At 42.3% G+C, this 20,723-nt stretch overlaps 1 protein-coding gene across 1 annotated transcript in view; it reads left to right on the forward strand.

The window, feature by feature from the left end:
• glrbb (glycine receptor, beta b) overlaps nt 1-20,249 on the forward strand; it is a 122,472-nt gene extending 102,223 nt beyond the window's left edge. Inside the window, exon 10 of the mRNA XM_078406513.1 lies at nt 19,231-20,249. Within this exon, the coding sequence (XP_078262639.1) occupies nt 19,231-19,527 (297 nt within the window). The 3' untranslated portion in view covers nt 19,528-20,249. The remainder of the gene's footprint in view (nt 1-19,230) is intronic.
• Nucleotides 20,250-20,723: the final 474 nt, after the last annotated feature.

Below are 20,723 nucleotides of genomic sequence, written 5' to 3' on the forward strand. Positions count from 1 at the left end.
CTTCTTACTCATTGCACATCTATGCCAAAAGCATATTTGCTAAAAATACTTTGACAAAGTGTTGAGCGCGGCTCAGCAGCGCAGCGGTAGAGTTGCTGCCTTACAGCGCCGGAGACCCAGGTTCGAACCTGACTACGGGTGCTGTCTGTACGGAGTTTGGACATTCGCCCCAAAGGCATTGTGGGAGTAAACCGGAGCACCTGGAGAAAATCCACGCGGTCACGGGGGCCGGGGGCCACAGTTTAAGAATAAGGGGTAGGCCATTTAGAACGGAGATGAGAAAAAACTTTTTCACTCAGAGTTGTAAATCTGTGGAATTATCTGCCTCAGAAGGCAGTGGAGGCCAATTCTCTGGATGCTTTCAAGAGAGAGTTAATGATCACGGAGTCAGAGGGTATGGGGAGAGGGCAGGAACGGGGTACTTATTATGAATGATCAGCCATGATCACATTGAATGGCGGTGCTGACTCGAAGGGCCGAATGACCTACTCCTGCTTATATTGTCCATTGTCTATTGTCTATTGGCAGGTTTGTAAATCGACTGGCTTTGGTAAAATTGTAAAATTGTCCCTTTTGCATATGATAGTGCTAATGTACTGGGTGATCACTGGTCAGTGCGGCCTTGGAGGGCCAAAGCGCCTGTTTCCACGCTGTATCTCTAAAGCAAACCACAAATGTAATCAGTAAAAGTAATAATACATATAATGTAGTAAACTATGTATCTAATTGGGAAATCTCAGATGCAAATCTCCATTTCTGTTTGTGTTAAAAGGATGTAATAATATTTGGACTTGGTAATTATGAAGCTCTTTCCTGGAACTACACTCACTGACTTTCCAATATCATTTGTACCAAAGGATCAAAGTCTCCACCATCTCTCAGATGAAAAGTGGAAATAGCGATCAGTGACTGTGTATCGATCATTACAATGTTTTCCCCTAACGATCACTCAGCTGGTTAAGACTGTGAGAAATGTCTCCGTTCAGGTACCTCTGGAATCTATGGTAGCAACCTCTAACATAAGTGTGGAAGGCAGTGTGTTCCCTTGGAGTGTCTGCCACTGAGATATGCAATGGATAAGTCTGGGGAATTGCAATATGGACCTGGATCCTCCAGTGTGCTGCTCATGCGGCTGGTCAACTTCTCCAGCTGAGTTGCCAACTGCACCAAACTGTCCCAGGTCATTCACAATGCCCACAGCAACACCTGATGCTCAGAAACCATTGGTTTTTCAATGAATAACACCGAGTAGCACATTCTTAGCTTCTTCTTCCATTGATGATAATGCCTTCCTCCTTATGTGCCATCAACAGTTGCTGATGCGTAATCATGTACTTGGTATCTTCCATTCCAGTCTCCATTCTGCTCCTGAAATGTATATCTCTCAGTTAATCCATGCCAGGCATGGAAGGGATGTGAAACACAAAGTGCAGGACTAACTCAGTGGGTCAGTCAGCATCTGCGGAGGGAATAGACAGGAGATATTTCGGGTCAGGAGCCTTCTTCAGAACCCACCCGAATCCTTTTCTTGTCTGTTCCTTCCACAGATCTTGACTGACCCGCGGAGTTACTTCAGCATTACATTACATTTCACTCAAGATTCCAGCATCTGCAGTTCATTGTGTCTCATGGGAGGAGTGAAGATGTGCTGGTTAATAAGGACTTCATCTTCCAGATTTTAGAGTAGAGGGACTGGTTGTCGAGACTGAGAGGAAAATGAGTGATGGAAGGGTGGGGTGGAGAGTGATTGGTGATGATTTTTTAAAATGACTTGCTGAGGAGATCGTATCTCTGTTTCATTAATAGTACCATCAATATACCAGAGGAGGTGCCTCCCCTCCTGCTTAGTTTAGTTTTAAATTAGTTTAGTTTATTTTAGCCCATCAAGTGTGCACCCATACACTAGTTCTGGCCTACACACCAGGGACAATTTACAGAGCCCGACTAATCTACAAACCTGCATTTCTTTGGAATGTGGGAGGAAACCAGAGCACCCTGAGAAAACCCACGCGGTCACAGGGGGAACGTGCAAACTCCGTACAGACAGCACCCGTAATCGGGGTTGAACCCAAGTCTCTGGTCCTGGAAGGCAGCAACTCTACCGCGGTGTCACTGTGCCACCACACCACGCCTTCAGTGAATATCTGGAAAAGCTTTTTCCTCATCAGCAGCTGAAGTCCTGTATTTGGGCTCAACCTACATAGCTGTGCCTCTCCAAGGTCTTGCGGAATGCCTTCTGTTGACATGACCAGAGTAGATTGCTGCACTGCTTTTGATACCCTCTGAACAGTAGTATCTAGAGCCAATTTGGCAGCCACCTGATGATCCACTGGAGCACAAGCAGTGGTAAGCCAATATGTGAGTGACTTAATGCACGCTGAGATGTCAGCTAGTGGATAGCGTACCATGGCTGTTTCTATAGGTGTGCTGATCGACAGGGCTGCCCCATGCTCCTCCATCCTACTTAATGTTAAGTACATTCTTTCTAACAAGATCCCCCAAATGCCTCTTTTTGTAGCCTGGCCTATGAACGTCCTCATTTGAATCTTTGTAGCAGAATCTATGCATCCTCTGAACTGATTCTTGAACTGTTTTCAGGGGAAGGTTTAGGCGAGGGGAACCTTACAACATTAAGTAGAAAGGGCCATGCAAGGATGAAAATGCCATGTGAAAAGGATGATAGCCAAAGTGACAGGAATTGAGAGGTGATCTCCAATTTGGAGTACATCCCTCCAAATAGAATCAGAGTATAAAAAGATAGGAAAAATCTGAAATCAAAGGCTCTTTGTTTATATACACAGAATTCAACTGCTGTTACTTGTGTCTGCAAACAGTATGGGCGGCACGGTAGCGCAGCGGTAGAGTTGCTGCTTTACAGCGAATGCAGCGCCGGAGACTCAGGTTCGATCCTGACTACGGGTGCTGCACTGTAAGGAGTTTGTACGTTCTCCCCGTGACCTGCGTGGTTTTACTCCGAGATCTTCGGTTTCCTCCCACACTCCAAAGACGTACAGGTATATGTAGGTTAATTGGCCGGGTAAAAGGTAAAAATTGTCCCTAGTGGGTGTAGGATAGTGTTAATGTACGGGGATCACTGGGTGGCACGGACTTGGAGGGCCGAAAAGGCCTGTTTCCGGCTGTATGTATATGATATATGAAACAGTATGATCCGAGAAAGGGACTTGGTTTCAAGGTGATGAGGCTGGGACCTGAAAATTGCAGAGTACTTAATATTTTTTTTAAAACACTGCTGAAGGAACTCAGCTGGTCAGTGTTGAGGAAGGATCTTGACCCGAAATATTGACTATTCATCTCCCTCCCCAGATGCTGCCTGATCCGCTGTGTTTCTGGAGCAGATTGGTTTTTGTTGCTCAAGGTTCCAGCATCTGCAGTCTCTTGTCCCTTACCTAACATTTCTGGATAGGTAGAAAGCGAAACCAAAGTCAGATAGCTCTGTTATTAAAGGATGAGGTCAGTACAGTATGAATGATCTAGAGGATGAAATGTAGAATCAGTTTAAGTGGAGGTAAATATGAAGGAAAATAAGTCACTTGTGGAAGTGGCCAGAGTATAAATCGATAGATAGCATGAACATGGGAGAAATTTTACTGTAATAGTCATATAGTATATAAAATCTTGAGAGGAATAGATCGGGTAGATGCACAGAGTCTCTTACCCAGAGTAGGTGAATCGAGGATCAGAGGGCATAGGTTTAAGGTGAAGTGAAAACGATTTAATAGGAATCTGAGAGGTAATTTGTTCACACAAAGGGTGGTAGGTATATGGAACAAGCTGCCAGAGGAGGTAGTTGAGGCAGGGACTAACCAAACATTTAAGAAACAGTTAGTTGCATGCATAAGACAGGTTTGGAGGGATGTGGTCCAAATGCGGGCAGGTAGGACTAGTTTAGTGAGGACATGTTGGCCGATGTGGGCAAGTTGGGACAAATGGCCTGTTTCCATGCTGTATCACTCTATGACTCTCCAGATTGGACAAACCAAGTTAGCTGAAGTAGCCTTGATAACAACTTCAGATAAAATATTCAGAATACATTTTTCGAACAATACATTGCAGAACCAAGAAAGGAGTAAGTTGGTTTAGATCTGGTCATATGTAATGAGACTGGATTTATTATTAATCACAAAGAAAAGGATCCTCTGAGGGAGAGTGATTGTGCGTGCTGGAATTTCACAGTCAACTTTGAAAAGGAGAAATTTAGGTTTGGACCAGGTGTTTTTAACTTGAATAATGACATATGCAAAGGCATTATCACAGAGGCCTGGGAAATCGATTAAGAAATAAGACAGCAGACATGCATTGAAGTGCATTTCAGCAAATCCTTTGTAATTTTCAACAAAGATATACTCTACTGATGCAAAGACTATGGAATGGTTGACCCATCTGTGACTAATTATGGAATTTAAGGATAGTGTCCAATATTGAAAGAAAGGCAATATTCTGAGCATGCTGACAACTATATTCTCTACTCCATTTCTTTCCCTTTGCTCTTCTGATGGTCTATGAGCTTGGTTTGATTGTATTTATGTACTGTATTATGATTGTATTATCTGATTTGACTGGATCGGACGCAAAAAAACTATTCACTGTACCTCGGTACACATGACATTAATAAACCTAAATCTAAACCTAAATCTAAACCTAATTTAGCAAGGTTCAGGGGAACATGGAAACCCAGGCCCCAGGGGCTATTGAGGGGTTGGTGGGTGTAACCTAAGCCTAAATCTACACATTAGTAGGTACCCAGAAGATTAGTTTACTTTAGTTTAGTTTAGAGATACAGAAACAGGCCCTTCGGCCCAGCGAGTCCTCGCCAACCAGCAATCCCTGTACACTAGCAGTATCCTACACACAAGGAACAATTTAGAATTCTTACCGAAGCAAATTAACTTGCAAACCTGTACTCTTTCGAATGTGGGAGGAAACCGGAGCTCCCGGAGGAAACCCACACAGTCACGGAGAGAATGTACAAACTCTGTACAGACAGCTTCCATAGGCAGGATCAAACCTGGATCAGGTTTACAGAAGCCAATTAACCTACAAACCTGCACGTCTTTGTGGCATGGTAGGAAACCAGCACACCCGAAGAAAACCCACGCGGTCACAGGGAGAACGTACAAACCCCATACAGACAGCTTCCGCAATCAGGATCGAACCCAGGTCTCGAGTACTGTAAGGCAGCAACTCTACCGGTGTACCACAGTGCCACCCTTAGAATGCATTTGGGAAGTTTTAAAAATCAGCAAAAGGATGAGTAAAGAAAAGCAAAGTGCAAAATAAATTATTCAAGTAAGCAATCAAGAAATATTGAAGTATCTATAATTATGAGAAGCACCAATAGGGTAGATAGTCAGAAGGCAATGACTGAACCATGTGGGTTAGAGACTTCCAAAAGGTGCACCACCCTTTTGATTGTCGAAATTTCTCTTCATCTTTGTCCCAAATAATCTATCCTTTATTCTTCATGTGTGGCCCCTGATCTTCAACTTTTCACAGGGGAAATATCCTTCCTCCATCCAGCTCTTGAAAATTGTGTAAGTATTCTGATCTCCACTCATTCTCCTAGATTCTAAAAATACATTTCCAGATTATTCAATCTCTCCTCTCATGGCAAATCTGCCGCCTCTGGAACCGGTTTAGTGAATATTCTCTGCACTCTCTCGATCAGAATTAGATAAGGAAACAAAACTGTACATCCTCCAGATGCTGTCTCACTAAGACCCAATACAATTGCAATACATCCGCCTACCTCTTCTAATTAAACTCTTTTAATAAAAGCTAAAATGTCTCCAAATCACTTGCCCTACTTGCACGGCAGCCTTTGGTGACATGTGTACCCAGATCCCTTTGAACTTCAACGCTGCCTAATCCCTTACTGTTGAATAAATACTCAGTCTTGTCGAAACAATGAACTGCAGATGCTGGTTTATACCTAAGATAGACACAAAGTATTGGTGGTCAGGCAATGTTGTCCATCCTTCTTCTCCAGAGATGCTGCCTGATCCACTATTGCTCCAACACTTTGTGTCTATCTTAAATACTCAGTCTTTCTGTATAGTACACCAAAGTGGATGGCCTCCTATATTTGAACATTATATTCCATTTGCCATGTTTTCTCCACTTTCACTCACTTTGTCCACATCCCTTTGAAGCCGATACATGTCCTTTCACATCCATAATCCAGATTTAGTATCAGCAGCAAAATTGGAAACATGAAGTTTCATCATCCCCTCAGGCAACTTACTGACGTAGCCTGTAAATAGCTAAGGTTCCCTACACACCCCACACACCAAAGAAGGATCTGATTATTCCCATTGTTTGCTTTCTGTCCAATAACTAATTCAAAATCTATATTCGTACATTCCCACTAATTCCACATGCACTAACCTTATTAAATAAATTTCCTGTACAGGACCTCATCAAAAGCCTCCCAAAAATCTAAAATGCCAAAACATTCACTTCTCGTCCCTCACCCCCTCCCCCCGCCATTATCTACTCATTTAGTCCTGCCCTTAAAGAGTTCCAACAGCTTTGACAAACACAATTTTCCTTCATGAATCCATGTTTCCCAATTCACAAGAGACTGCAAATGCAGGAATCTTGAACTTTAAAAAAAAACTACTGGAGGAAATCAGCAGCAATCTGAAGAAGCGACTAAGTGGTGAACATAGAACAGTACAGCACAAGAACAGGTCTGTAAATCTGTGTTGAACAAGTTGTGATGATAAACTAATCTCCTCTGCGTGCACGTGATTCACGTTCCTCCATTCTCTGCATATCCATGTGCCTATCTAAAGCCTTTTAAATTCTACCACTGCGTCTGCCTCCATCACCATCCCTGGCAGCGTCTTCCAGGCACCCACCACCCACTGTGTAAATAATTTGTCTCCCCTACATCTCCTTTAAACTTTGCTCCTCTCACCTTAAAGCCATGCCCTCTAGTCTTTGCCATTTACACCCTTGGAAAAGCTTTATTTCATATTTATTTTATTTATTATTTCATATTTCAGATACAGCGCGGAAACAGGCCTTTTCGGCCCACCAAGTCCGCACCGCCCAGTGATCCCCGGACACCAACACTATCCTACTCACACTAGGGACAATTTTTACATTTACCCAGTCAATTAACCTACATACCTATACGTCTTTGTTTGACTTTATCTACCTTATCTGTGCCTCTCATAATTTTATATACTTCTATCAAGTCTCCCCTCAACCTTTGACAATGCAAAGAAAACAATCCATGTTTGAAGATGAGTCCCAACCTGAAACACCATCTGTCCATTTCTCTCCATGGATGCAATGTGAGTTCCTTCAGCCGTTTATTTTTTACTGCTCAATTGTATTGTTCCTTTCAAGGTGTTTTGTTATTCCACCCTTCAATTCGTATTCCAGCATTTTCCTTAACATTGATCTTAGGCTAACAAGTCGATAGTTCCTTGTTTTCTCTTTCCCTCCTGACTTAAGTAGTGGGGTTATGTTTGCTACTCTCCAATCCACAGGAGCAGTTTTAAAATCAAGCACAACTTTGGTAACCATGATGTTAAGCAGAGCATACACTTTCAAATCTTCGGGACATAGATCATCAGGTTTTTGGTTTTCATTATCTTTCAATCTTACCCACCCCTCTGGTATTTTTCTTTGGATTTATTTCTTTTGGTTCCTTCATAACCTATTTCTCATTCTGTAATATATTTGGCAGGATTCGTGTTCTTTCTATGAAAACAAAGTAAAGATGGGTTTTTTCTGAAATATAGCTGACTTCTGAGGGATCTTAACAAGATAATTAGTGCAAGATTGTTTCTACTTCTGGAGGCATTTAATATTAGAGAGCTTGTTTTCAGAATAACAGTCTATCTATTTAAGATATAAGAACGCAAGACAATAGACCGCCTGGCCCCAGGAGCTAATATGATCATGGCTGATAGGCCCCAGACCACATTTCTTCCTCTGGGTCAGCTCCTCAGATCATTTCATGCCATTAAGGTACTTGAACAGGTACATGGATAGGAAAGGTTGAGAAGGATACTAGATGGGCGTGGACCCATTGGGTCCAAATCTCTCCTGTGAGCCTCTTCTGCAGGCCGGGCAACCCTCCTCCTGCTGACGATCCTGCGGGCCCGTCAAGCCTTATCCGTGGAGTCGTTCCTGGGCGAACGGCGGGAAGCGGCGGGGAAGGGCGGCGAATGGCAGTGACGGCCATTTTGTTGGACCCTCTGCCGCCGCGCTGCACCACGGGAGGAAGGTCAGGCACAGGGTACGCCGGGACGGCTGCCGGTCCTCCCACTGGTCCTCCCAGGGTGGGGGGAGTGCATTTATTCATGTTTATTAGGTAATTATTTTTTTTTAAGTAACAAAAGTCAATTTATTGAGACCGTGGGGGGATGCTTTCACCCACTGTGCTTGTTTGTTCTTGGGATCTTCTGTCATAGAGTTGGGCTTGTGATACCCATGACTTTACCCTCCACGTGTTTTTTCTTTGTATTTTCAGAAACTTTTAAAGATCAGGACAATGGAAGAATTTAAGCAGACTTCGTTTGAAATATTTGCTGCATAGTGAATCAAAACATTGCACATTAATAAGTTCGAGAAAAAATAGATTCCCTGCCCCTGAGATGAGGGTAAATTGTTTAGTAAAGAATTTGAGTTTTTTAATATCTCCCAGCTAGGTTTTGAGTATTGTTGTCCAAATGGATGCAGAAACGTCTCTATTTTGTTGGAGAAAATATCTGGCGGCAGGTGGAATTGTGACTATATAGAACGCAGTTGTTTTTGGAAAAGTTTCAGATTAGTCTGAAAAAACATGACTTTCTCAGTGAGGTCAGAAACAAGTTGTTTCTTGCCCTGAAGCAGAGCATTCATACCATTAAGGTGAGCCTGATAGTGTATACGGAAAGCAAGATCACAAAGCTAATCCAAGATATGGTATGTAGGAGTGGCATCACAGAAGCAGATGACTCCAAATGATGTGATGTTGTTTAAAAAAGGGAGGAAGGAATAACATGAGCAAAATTCAAGCCAGAACAAGCATTCATTTAAAAGGCACAGGTTAACCATTGGAGTCACAGGTTAACCATTGGAGTCACAGGTTAACCATTGGAGTCACAGGTTAACCATTGGAGTCAGCAAAGGTTGTAGAAGGACATTTCTGACTACTAACTTACTGAATTTTTTTGAGAAGATAACAAGAAGGGCCAATGTGGTTTATATAAATGTTAGCATGATAAGTTTTAGCATAATGTTCATGAAAGTGTAAAACCTCAGGATCTAAGAGATGGTGGAAAATTGGACCCTAATTTGGCTCAGCTGGTGGTAAGAAGCAAAGGTCATGATTAACAGATATTTTTGGAATGAAAGCTTATCAGGAGATTACATACGGTCCAGTAAGTGGTCTTCTTCTTTTTGTACTGTATATTAATTATGCAGACTTAATAGTAGGTAGCATGATAAAAAATTAGTAGATTTTACTATTGTCATTTGGCACAACATGTCCATGCTGACTACAATGTGCCTTCCCATGCTAATCCTATTTTCCAACACTTGGCTTGGAACATCCTGTACTTTGGCAATACAAATGCTTTTCAAGATACATCTTAAAATATGAGAGTGTCTTCCTCTACCACGTGCATTCTCTAGAAAGCTCTACATTTCAACCTCTCGCTGGGTGAAAGAAAATTATTCCTCAGATCCATGCAAAATCTCCTGAACTTCTTGTAAACCCATGCCCCTGGTTTTGGATAACTACTATGGGGAAATATTTCTTCCTATCTACTTTTTGGTATCTCTCATAAATCCCCCCCCCCACCAAAACTCCTCCGTCTAAGGAAAATAAGCCAATCCTTTCTCTCATAACTGAAATGTTCTATCACAGTCAACATAGTGGAGTTTCCTCCATTTCATAGAAACATAGAAAATAGGTGCAGGAGGAGGCCATTCAGCCCTTCGAGCCAGCACCGTCATTCATTGTGATCTTGGCTGATCATCCACAATCAGTAACCTGTGCCCAACTTCTCCCCATATCCCTTGATTCCACTGGCCCCCAGAGCTCTATCTAACTCTCTCTTAATTTCAACTCCAAGGCTTCATGTCCTTTCCAAAGATGGTTACCAGATTTTCCCACAGTATTTTAATTATGGTCTAAATAATGTTTTGTACAGATGTACCATACCTCTCAGCTCTTATATTCCATGCACCCTTTGATCTAGGCATATTTTTCCAATTGCCTTCTTGACCACTTTGTCTACCTGTGCTGTCACATTCACCTTCCTTGGCCTTTTACACTAAAATCCCTTTATTCAATAGTCCTTAGGGCCCTACCAATCATTACATATGCCCTAGCTCTATTTACCCTCTGAAAATGCACAACCTCATCCTTAACAGGATCACTTTACAACTGCTGGTGCTCTGCCCATCTAATCAAGTTGTTAATGTTGTCTTGTTGCCTAAGACAATCCTTCTTCCCATCGACAGCCCAACCAAGTTTCATCACATTTGCAAATTTGCTGATTACACTTTGTATGGCCAGATCAAAATCATCAGTGTATAAAACAAGCAGCAAATGTTATTGGAAACCTGTAACTGTGGAGCACCATGTTTATAGGCTTACAATCACAAAAAGAACTCTCAAGCATCATTGCAGATGCTGGAATCTTGAGCCAACATAAAATGCTGGAGTAACTCACTAGGTCAGGAGGTATCTGTGGAGGGAATGGATAGGAGATGTTTTGAGTCGGAACAATTCATCTGACTGATCATAGTAGTGGGGGAGAGAAAGATGGAAAAAAGAGGCGGGGGTGAGACAAAGCTTGGCAAGTGATAGGTGGAAGCAGTTGAGGGGAGTGGTGTTTGATTCACAGATGGAAAGGACTCGTAAGGGTACCAGACAAGGAGAGGAGTGAAATGTGAAGCCAGAGGGAGGGACATAGGTGGAAAGGTTCAGGGTGGGGGAGTAGGGAAGGAGTGAGCAACGAGGTGGGAGGAGGGAGCAGGGGAAAGGGAGAAGGGGTGTAATGGGGTTATTACTTCAAATTGGAGAATTCAATATTCCTACCGTTGGGTTGTAAGCTAGCCAAGCCAAACATGTGATGCTGTTCCTCCAGTTTGTATTTAGTCTCAAGATGGCAATGGAGGAGGTCCAGCTCAGAAACGATGTTATGGGAATGGCAGACTGAGCACAAGTGTTCGGTGAAATGGTTGCCCAGTCTACGTTTGATCTCGTCTATATATATATGAGCCCACATCAGGAGCACTGAATGCAATAGAGGAGGTTTGAAGAGGTGCTTGTGAACCTCCATCTCATCTGGAACATTTGCTATGATCCCTGGATGGAGGTAAGGGAGGAGGTTTAGGGATAGGTGTTATATCTCCTGCGGTTGGAGTGGAAAGTACCGAAAGTACCGGGGAGTGGGCAGGATGAATGGGAAGCGATGAGTGAACCAAAGAGTTGCGGTGGGAGTGGTCTCGGTGGGAATTGGATGCTAAATTAGAGGGACAATAAAATCTTTCTCACTGTACCTCGGTACATGTGACAATAAACTAGATTAGAACTTAAAGTTCCTGAAGAGCAGCAACCAGTTCCTGGATGACAACATAACAATAGGCAATAGACAATAGACAATAGGTGCAGGAGTAGGCCATTCGGCCCTTCGAGCCAGCACCGCCATTCAATGTGATCATGGCTGATCATTCTCAATCAGTACCCCGTTCCTGCCTTCTCCCCGTACCCCATGACTCCGCTAACCTTAAGAGCTCTATCTAGCTCTCTCTTGAATGCATTCAGAGAATTGGCCTCCACTGCCTTCTGAGGCAGAGAATTCCACAGATTCACAACTCTCTGACTGAAAAAGTTTTTCCTCATCTCCGTTCTAAATGAATCTCGGTAAAGCTGTGATGAGACAAAGGTGGACTCCGTCCTGACTCAGGATTGACTATGTGACTGGCTGATTGCCAGACCTTGCACAGAAGGTTGTTTCACCTCCAGAGCGAGTGTTATGTTCTCCTTGCTCCGCACAACCTTCTGTGAGATGCAAGGATCGGACTCCTCCCACCTCTTATCTCCAGCATTCGGTCAGGCGGACCTGACGCCATTTCATATTTTCTCATAGTATTCACCCCATTGAGTCTATGCCCCTCTCAGGGCACACCTATTCCCCTGCCTATTTCACTGCAACCCATTCTTCCCTACAGCTCAAAGGGCCGCAGACAAAGGGCAGCACAGAGGTGCAGCGGTAGATCTGCTGCCTTACAGCGCCAGAGACCAGGGTTTCATCCTGACTATGGGCTCTGTCTGTTTGGAGTTTGCATGTTCTCCCTGTGACGGGATGGGTTTTCTCCATGTGCTCTAGTTTCCTCCCGCAGTCCAAAGACATACAGGTTTGTAGAATTGAATGGCGGAGTAGACTTGATGGGCTGAATGGCCTAATTCTACTCCTATTACTTATGACGTAATGAACAAGCAAACTCCTCTCAACGGCACATGGAGTTTGATCACCAGTGCTCTGAGGCAGCAACTCTGTCAGTTGCTCCACAGTGCCACCCGAAGAAAGGCAGATCTCCAAGAGTCATACAGCACAATCTTTCAGCCCATTGTGTCTGCACTCCAATTGACACTAATTGCATTTTCTTCTCCCACACTGCCCCAGACCTGGGAGGTAATTTGAGGCAGCCAATTATCCTTCAACCCCACACAACCTGCTTGTAGTCTTTGTGTGAGTCTTCTTGGGCGATGTAGATGGGGACACTCCACTCCTTCTCTGGATTGTTCTCACACCAGGTTATCTTTGTCTCCTGCCAGCCTGCAGCCTGATGCCTCTCCCCATGCATGTGTCCTTTGAACCTGCTATGCTCATCCCTATACTACCATGATCTGAAGTAATGTGTTGCCATGTCGGGTAAAATAACGCATTGCGATTGTTTCCATCATTTTCCGCAACCTGCTCTCCTTCCCGCTGCTTTTTTCCCCCTCCTGATCTTCCTTGTTGGTGATGCTGACGACCTCTCCTACAAAGAGAGGTGCAAAGAGTAAAACTATATGAGCTGCACATGTAAGGAGGGTCCATGGCTTAAAATGAAGGAATGGACCAATGCATAATCCGCAGAATGTTTTTCTGAACAGGTCCTTCATATACAGTTGCGATCGACGAGGAGGTTAGGCATGCATGTATTGTACATCTCTGGCAACCTCATTATTTTGATTGGGCCTCTGTGGCCCTTTGCCCAGGAGGAGGATAGTTTCCTCAATTCTTAAGATAATGAACACAAACGGGGCTTCATCCATTCTGGTGGCCTCCATGTGATTTTTATTAGCCTTGGTCTGGAATAAGGAGATGAAACAATGTAAATGCCAATGTCAAGTAGTGGCTCTCTGAAAAAGAGAAAGTGAGACAGACCACGGGAGACTTTAGTATCAGGTTTTGTGTGTGTGAGTGTGTGTGTGTGTGAATGTGTATTAGTTTGGCATAGTGTAAATTAATAATATCTGGTTGTGCTGTCAACCCATCTTATGGTATCTTGTGATGCCTTGATATTTAATCATTCCATTGTTCAGGATGTGCCCTTCTGTGGGCCAGATGTACATCACCTCTTGCAATCTGTGGCAGCTTTAGTTGGTGTCCTGGTTACCCTGGCATAGGGCTGAAACCCTGATCTGACTGCTGGGAGATGAATGAACTTCGCAGTGCAGCAATAGGACCCATGGCAGTTAAATTGCAATAAGCATTTGGCATCAGGTGTATAATGTCAGGAGCTGACATCTGGTCTTTTCAGCGGGACCCAAGTTGGCATGGGTCTATCATGCAACTCTTTTTAATCCTCCAAAAACTAACCAAACCAATTTCCAAGAGGTGCTACTCATAAAATTCGAGTTAAACTCTGCTTACTGCAATGTACAAAGTGACTTTAATAAAACAGGGGAACAGGAAGGGATAATTTCTTACTAAGACTTGATTTGGTGGGATTACTGTCATCTGGCTGCAGAAAAATCAGGATAAAATATTGGAAGATTGTAATGCATTTTGAAAGAGTGAAAGGAAAGTTGCTGGCTGATCTTATTAGAGGGAGCAGAAAAGTAGCAAGAAAAACAAACACTGCTATAAGTGAAGCAGGGAATTATTTATGTCAATTAAAAATGTAAAAACATAAAAAGAGGTCGTTCACAGACCACAGACCAATTGTGGAAAGGAGGTGGAGTGAAAAAACAACAACAAATTTAATGAAATGGCAACTATAAGATTTTAATGATTTCATCTACTTTGAGATAAATTCGCAAGTGAAGTAAAGGCAATGGAGTGGAGAATCTATGGGACTACTTTCCATCTAGTACAGGTCCACCTCCCTTGGGAAAGAATATTCAATATGGATCTAGTCATGGGAAACCTGATGGAGCAGACAACAGAAGGACAAATAAGAGAGCACCTCAGCAAACATGATTTGTAATATATACAACGTTAGGATAAATATTGAAAATGACAAAAGTGTAATGAAGTATGTGACTGGAGAAGAAGTGATTTTGGCGTTTGAGATTAAAATTTGCGAAAATAAAACAGACAACACGAGTAGCAAACAGTGAGTTGGAAAGAAATGGGAAAGATCTAAAATACCACTCATCAGAGACCTGTAAAATGTATTCTAATAAAATTGAAAGCACTGTAGTGTCACTTAAGATGAATAAAAGGACAAAATTGAAAATTTAACTAAGACCATCCGCTAGGCAGGTGGATGTTGGGGAAGAGAAAGGTCGGGCAGAAGCAAAGGTTATGGCGAGATTTTAGAAAGCAATTGGAAAGAGGGACAATTAAGTTAATTCATCAAGGAACACAGAAAAGCCATGGAGTTAAAATAAGGAAAAGCAGCAGAATAACAGAGCAACTGGGGGACATACAGAAAAAAATTACTAACTGCAGCTGTAGAATTGCTAAAATATTAAAAACAATTCCTTGATTTTTGAGGTGGAAACTCTAAGTGAACATGAATGTGAAGATGGGATTAGAAATGATATAACTGTGTTTAGATCAAAAAGGGGATCCTATTTCTTCTCCTCCACCGCCTCATGTGGCTAAACTGAACAAATTGTGATCAGTTTCCCCAGGGTTCTGTTTGGGGTCAAAACATTACATCCTAGTCGAATGAGGCAGGACACATTTTCAATCATAGAGTGATAGAGTAATACAGTGTTGAAATAGGCCCTTCGGCCCACCCTGCCTACACCGGCCAACATGTCCCAGCTGCACTAATCCCACCTGCCTGCGCTTGGTCCATATCCCTCCAAACTTGTCCTATCCATGTAACTGTCTAACTGTTTCTTAAACCTTGGGATAGTCCCAGTCTCAACGACCTCCTCTGGCAGCTTGTTCCATACACCCACCACCCTTTGTGTGAAAAAGTTACCCCTCAGATTCCTATTAAATCTTTTCCGCATCACCTTGAACCTAAGTCCTCTGCTCCTCGATTCCCCTACTCTGTGCAAGAGATTCTGTGCATCTACCCGATCTATTTCTCCCAGGTCGGATGTTTGCTTCTCCCTGCTCTGCAAAACAATAGAAATTAGATAATGGCAAGTGAAAGCATGCAAATGTTTTACTGAAATATGTGGAACTCATTTGAAGATCCTGATCTGATATTTACTCTTTCTAAAATATTAAAGGATAGGGGGGAAGTGGCTAATGTTTGCAGAACAGTTACCCAGTACATAGACACAAAATACTGGAGTAATTCAGCGGGGACAACAACATATCTGGAGAGAAGGAATGGGTGACGTTTTGGGTCGAGAACCTCTTTCAGACTGAGTGTCAGGGGAGAGGGTGACTAGAGATATGGAAGGGTAAGGAGTAAAAACAACAGATCAAAGCAGATGCTAAGGAGATGTATGACGGTTCATTGTTAACTGAGGGAAAAGTGACAAGGAAGCATGCAATCAGAAAAATGAATCAGGAGGACAGTGAAACTAGTCGGATAACTAGGGTGGGGGAAGGACGGAGAGAGAAGGAAAGCAAGGGTTATTTGAAGTTAGGGAAATCAATATTCATACCGCTGGGCTGTAAGCTGCCCAAATGAAATATAAGGTACTGTTCCTCCAATTTGTGTTGGGCCTCACTCAGACAGTGGAGGAGCCCCAGGACAGAAGGAACAGTACAGCTTGCTTAGGCTGTCCTTATAGTACAACATGTGTGATGCTTTCCAGAACTATTTGACTGGTAGGCATATTTAACTGAGACGGCTTCAACTTCTGGGGTAGACACAAAATGCTGGAGTAACTCAGTGGGTCAGGCAGCATCTCTGGAGAAAAGGAATAGGTAACGTTTCGGTTCGAGACCCTTCTTCAGACTGATGTCAGGGGAGGGGGAGGGACAAAGATAGAATGTAGTTGGAGACAGTAAGACTAGTGGGAGAACTGGGAAGGGGGAGGGGATGGAAAGAGAAAGCAAGGGCTATCTGAAGTTGGAGGTCAATGTTCATACCGCTGCGGTGTAAACTACCCAAGCGAAATATGAGGTGCTGTTCCTCCAATTTGCTCTGGGCCTCACTCTGACAATGGAGGAGACCCAAGACAGAAAGGTCAGATTGGGAATGGGAGGGGGAGTTGAAGTGCTGAGCCACCGGGAGATAGGTAGATTAAGACGGACTGAGCGGAGGTGTTCAGCGAAACGATTGCCAAGCCTGTGCTTGGTTTTGCCGATGTAGAGAAGCCTGGAATAGCGGATACAGTAGATGAGGTTGGAGGAGGTGCAAGGGAACCTCTGGCTCATCTGGAAGGACTGTTTGGGTCCTTGGATGGAGTCGAGGGGGGAGGTAAAGGGACAGGTTTTGCATCTTTGCAGGGGAAAGTACCTGGGGAGGGGGTGGTTTGAGTTGTAAGTGACGAGGGAGTTGCGGAGGCAACGGTCTCTGTGGAAAGCAGAAAGGGGTGGAGATGGGAAGATGTGGCCAGTAGTGGGATCCCATTGGAGGTGGCGAAAATGTTGGAGGATTAAATGCTATATGCGACGGCTGATGGGGTGGAAGGTGAGGACTAGGGGGACTCTGTCCTTGTTAGGAATGGGAAAAGGGGGAGCAAGAGCAGAGCTGCGGGATATCGAGGAGAACCTAGTGAGAGCCTCATTTTTCATGAAAGAGGGGAACCCTCGTTTCCTAAAGAATGAGGATATCTCCGATGCCCTGGTATGGAACACCCCATCCTGGGAGCAAATGCGGCATAGATGGAGGATTTGGGAGTAGGGGATAGAGTCATTACAGGAAGCAGGGTGGGAAGAAATGTAGTCAATAGAGCAATGGGAATCAGTAGATTGGTAGTAGGTGTCGGTCAATAGTCTGTTTTCTGTGATGGAGACGGTGAGATCTAGAAATGGCAGGGAGATGTCGAAGATGGTCCATGTTAATTTGAGTGCAGGATGGAAATTAGTGGTGAAGTTGATGAAGTCAGTGAGTTCTGCATGGGTGCACGAGGTAGCACCAATGCAGTTGTCAATGTAGCAGAGGTAGCGTTCGGAGACAGGGCCAGTGTACGCCTGGAACAATAACTTCTGGACGTATTAGAGCTCTCATGCCATTGGATCTTATCACTTGCATCAGATCAGTCAGCTAGATTGTCATTCCCTACCTGTCCTGAAAACACTGACTCAATATACCTCTTGACAATGTCTTATATCCGCAGTATATCTGGAGGCTTGGACTGAGTGGATATGGAGAGGATGTTTCCATTAGTGGGAGAGTCTAAGACGAGAGGTTATAGGCTCAGAATTAAAGGACGTTCTTTTAGTAAGGAGATGAGGAGAAATTTACTCAGTCAGAGGGTGGTGAATCTGTGGAATTCTTTGCCACAGAAGGCTGTGGAGGCCAAGTTAGTGGTTATATTTAAGGCAGAGATGGATAGACGTGATTAGTACGGGTGTCAGAGGTTATGGGGATAGGCAGGAGAATGGGGTTAGGAGGGAGAGGGAGATAGATTGGTCATGGTTGAATGGTGTAGACTTGATGGGCCAAATTGCCAAATTCTACTCCTATCACTTCTGATCTTATGAGTAGCTAAAACCAAAATAGCCCAACAATCAGATACTTCATTGCTAAAATCAGAGCAAATTGTGCAATCGTAAATTCCAGACACAAGGAACTGCAGATGTTGGAATCTTGACCACAACACAAAGGGCTGGAGGAACTCAGCTGACAGACAGCATCTGTGGAGGGAATGGACAGGCAACATTTCGGGTCGGGAGACTTCTTAAACTGATCGTGATCCTTCTGAAATCTTTCTGAAATCTAAAAAAGGGTCCTGACCCGAAATATCATCTGTCAAAAACAATCACATGGATGTTTTATGGTTCCATTAAATTAATGTAAATTATCAAGTAAGTTTAATTTTAAAAATGACCTTTAAAAAAGGCCAATAATTGCTATGAAGAAAGTTGGCTGGAAGTTAAACTATCTAAGTTATGGTTTTCAGCATTGTATCTTTTTATATTAGGTTGTTCGTGATCTAATGACCAGATTTCCATTCTGATACAAGATCACAATCTGCAGATCCTCATTTCTATAATTTGCTGTGTTTGCAATTTCCTTTCCTCTGAACCTATGCAATATTGCACCTTCTAAGCTTTTGTCATGAAAATTGAATGTTTTATACATTAAGTGGTTCAATAGTGTTTGCAAGGACATTCCGATTTGTTTCTTGATATGAAGTTTGTGGGAAATGAATTCCGCTGTTTATTACAATAACTTTTTTAAATACTTGGCTCAATATTTGCATCGTCTCCAAAAAGAAATTGTCCCAAATAAAACCCATCATTTGCAAGAAATTTAATGTTTTTATTAGATTTTTCAAGAAACTATCTAAAACTTTTGCTCAAATTTGTAAAGAGAAAGTAAAAAGTAGTTGTGTCTCCTTAAAACACAACATTTTAGAAAGCTTGAAGCTGTAAGCTTCAATTGCTCCATAGTTTCCAAACAACCAGGCTGTGACAGACACGGCCTGGCTGTGAATGGTTACTGTATTTTCCTACCCTGTGGCGCCACATGTTGGTATGCGAGTGTACTGCACCACTATTATTATTTAAACGAAGGCATCATTTTGTGAATTGTATAAAATGTTATGTTCTAAGAATTATGATTTGGGGTGATTTTCTTTTGTAAAGCGACATCCATAGTTCCTTGTGTCTTGATGGTGATGGTGATCTCGGTTGCATTGTTGCCAAACATGTACAGTTACATTCTGTGTTTTGCTAGGTCGCTGAAACAAGGTGCAAAAAGGTTTGCACTTCGAAATCTGACCTGAGATCCAATGACTTCAGCATTGTCGGAAGCTTGCCCCGTGACTTTGAATTGTCTAACTATGACTGCTATGGAAAACCTATTCAGGTTAACAACGGCCTTGGGAAGCTTCAGTTAAAAAATAATAAGAAGCCTCCACCTCCAAAACCTATCATCCCATCTGAAGCCAAGCGGATCGACCTCTATGCAAGAGCTTTGTTTCCATTCTGTTTCCTCTTTTTTAATATTATATATTGGTCTACATATCTATGAACATTCCATCATCAATTTCATCGCATGAGAAAGATTGGATATCATTGACCCGTTTCTCAGAAACTCTCAAGTATAATTTTATTTTCATTCTAAATGTTTGTGATTAAAAATTGATTTGAAACCAGATGTATTTATGTTAAATTTGAATGAAAGCATGAAATTGCAATGCATATATACTAACCAAGCAATGCTCTATGCTGCTGTACAGCACCTAAGCTGCTTTTAAGTTCATAAAGAACAAACTACATTGTACTCTTCCTCCTATTCTAAGAATAACGTTTATGATATTGTGATAGACTATCTAAGCTGTATTGCAAATCCAACAATACTTTTATATAGATTATATATTATATATATATATAATTTATTAAGCACGCTTAATGTTTCTAAAGTATAAATTTATGTGTGTAACATTGAGAAATTTGACATCCTTCAAGTTGTAAATGGAGTTTGTTTTGTCTTGAAATCATGTTCCCAGAATAAATCCTTCAGTTTTTGATCAGGTGGGTTGTAGTGCATTAAAATTTGTAAATGAAAAAAAAAATAGCATAAACTTCATTTGATGTTTAAATCGGCAAGTATATTGAGATTCTGCTAAAATAAATATAAAATGTATATCAATAATGGCTTTTGTTTTAACAATGAATAATATAAATACATGTATATCATATATACAACTACAGCAATATCTGTCTGAAATCAAATAAAATGTTTAGATGGTATTATTGTATGAATTAAATCCTTATGGTAGACACTCGAGAGAAGTAAATTAATCCACACAAATTGCATCCTTAATACTTCCATTTCATACGCCAAGACAAACATATTAACAACAGTATAATGTACATGCACCGTACAACAGATAAGTTGAGGACCTTCATGTATTTATTGTGCTCAGTACAGGCCAGGCATAGGGTATACAAATGTAAAGTGCTGTAAGACATAATATTGCAATAATCCATCCAAAATATACTTACTTTGTATAATAAATATGATTTGTTCCAGAACTTCCACATTTTGGACTAAATTCTTCAGATCGCCTTTTGAATGAATTATGAAGGAAGTTTTTGATACCACATTACCAAAAGAACACTACTATTGTGTATTCACAAAATGCTGGAGTAACTCAGCAGGTCAGGCAGCATCTCGGGAGAGAAGGAATGGGTGACGTTTCGGGTCGAGACAAGAAGGGTCTC

Source organism: Rhinoraja longicauda, chromosome 1 (genome assembly GCF_053455715.1).
Source record: "Rhinoraja longicauda isolate Sanriku21f chromosome 1, sRhiLon1.1, whole genome shotgun sequence".
Taxonomy (NCBI): domain Eukaryota; kingdom Metazoa; phylum Chordata; class Chondrichthyes; order Rajiformes; family Arhynchobatidae; genus Rhinoraja; species Rhinoraja longicauda.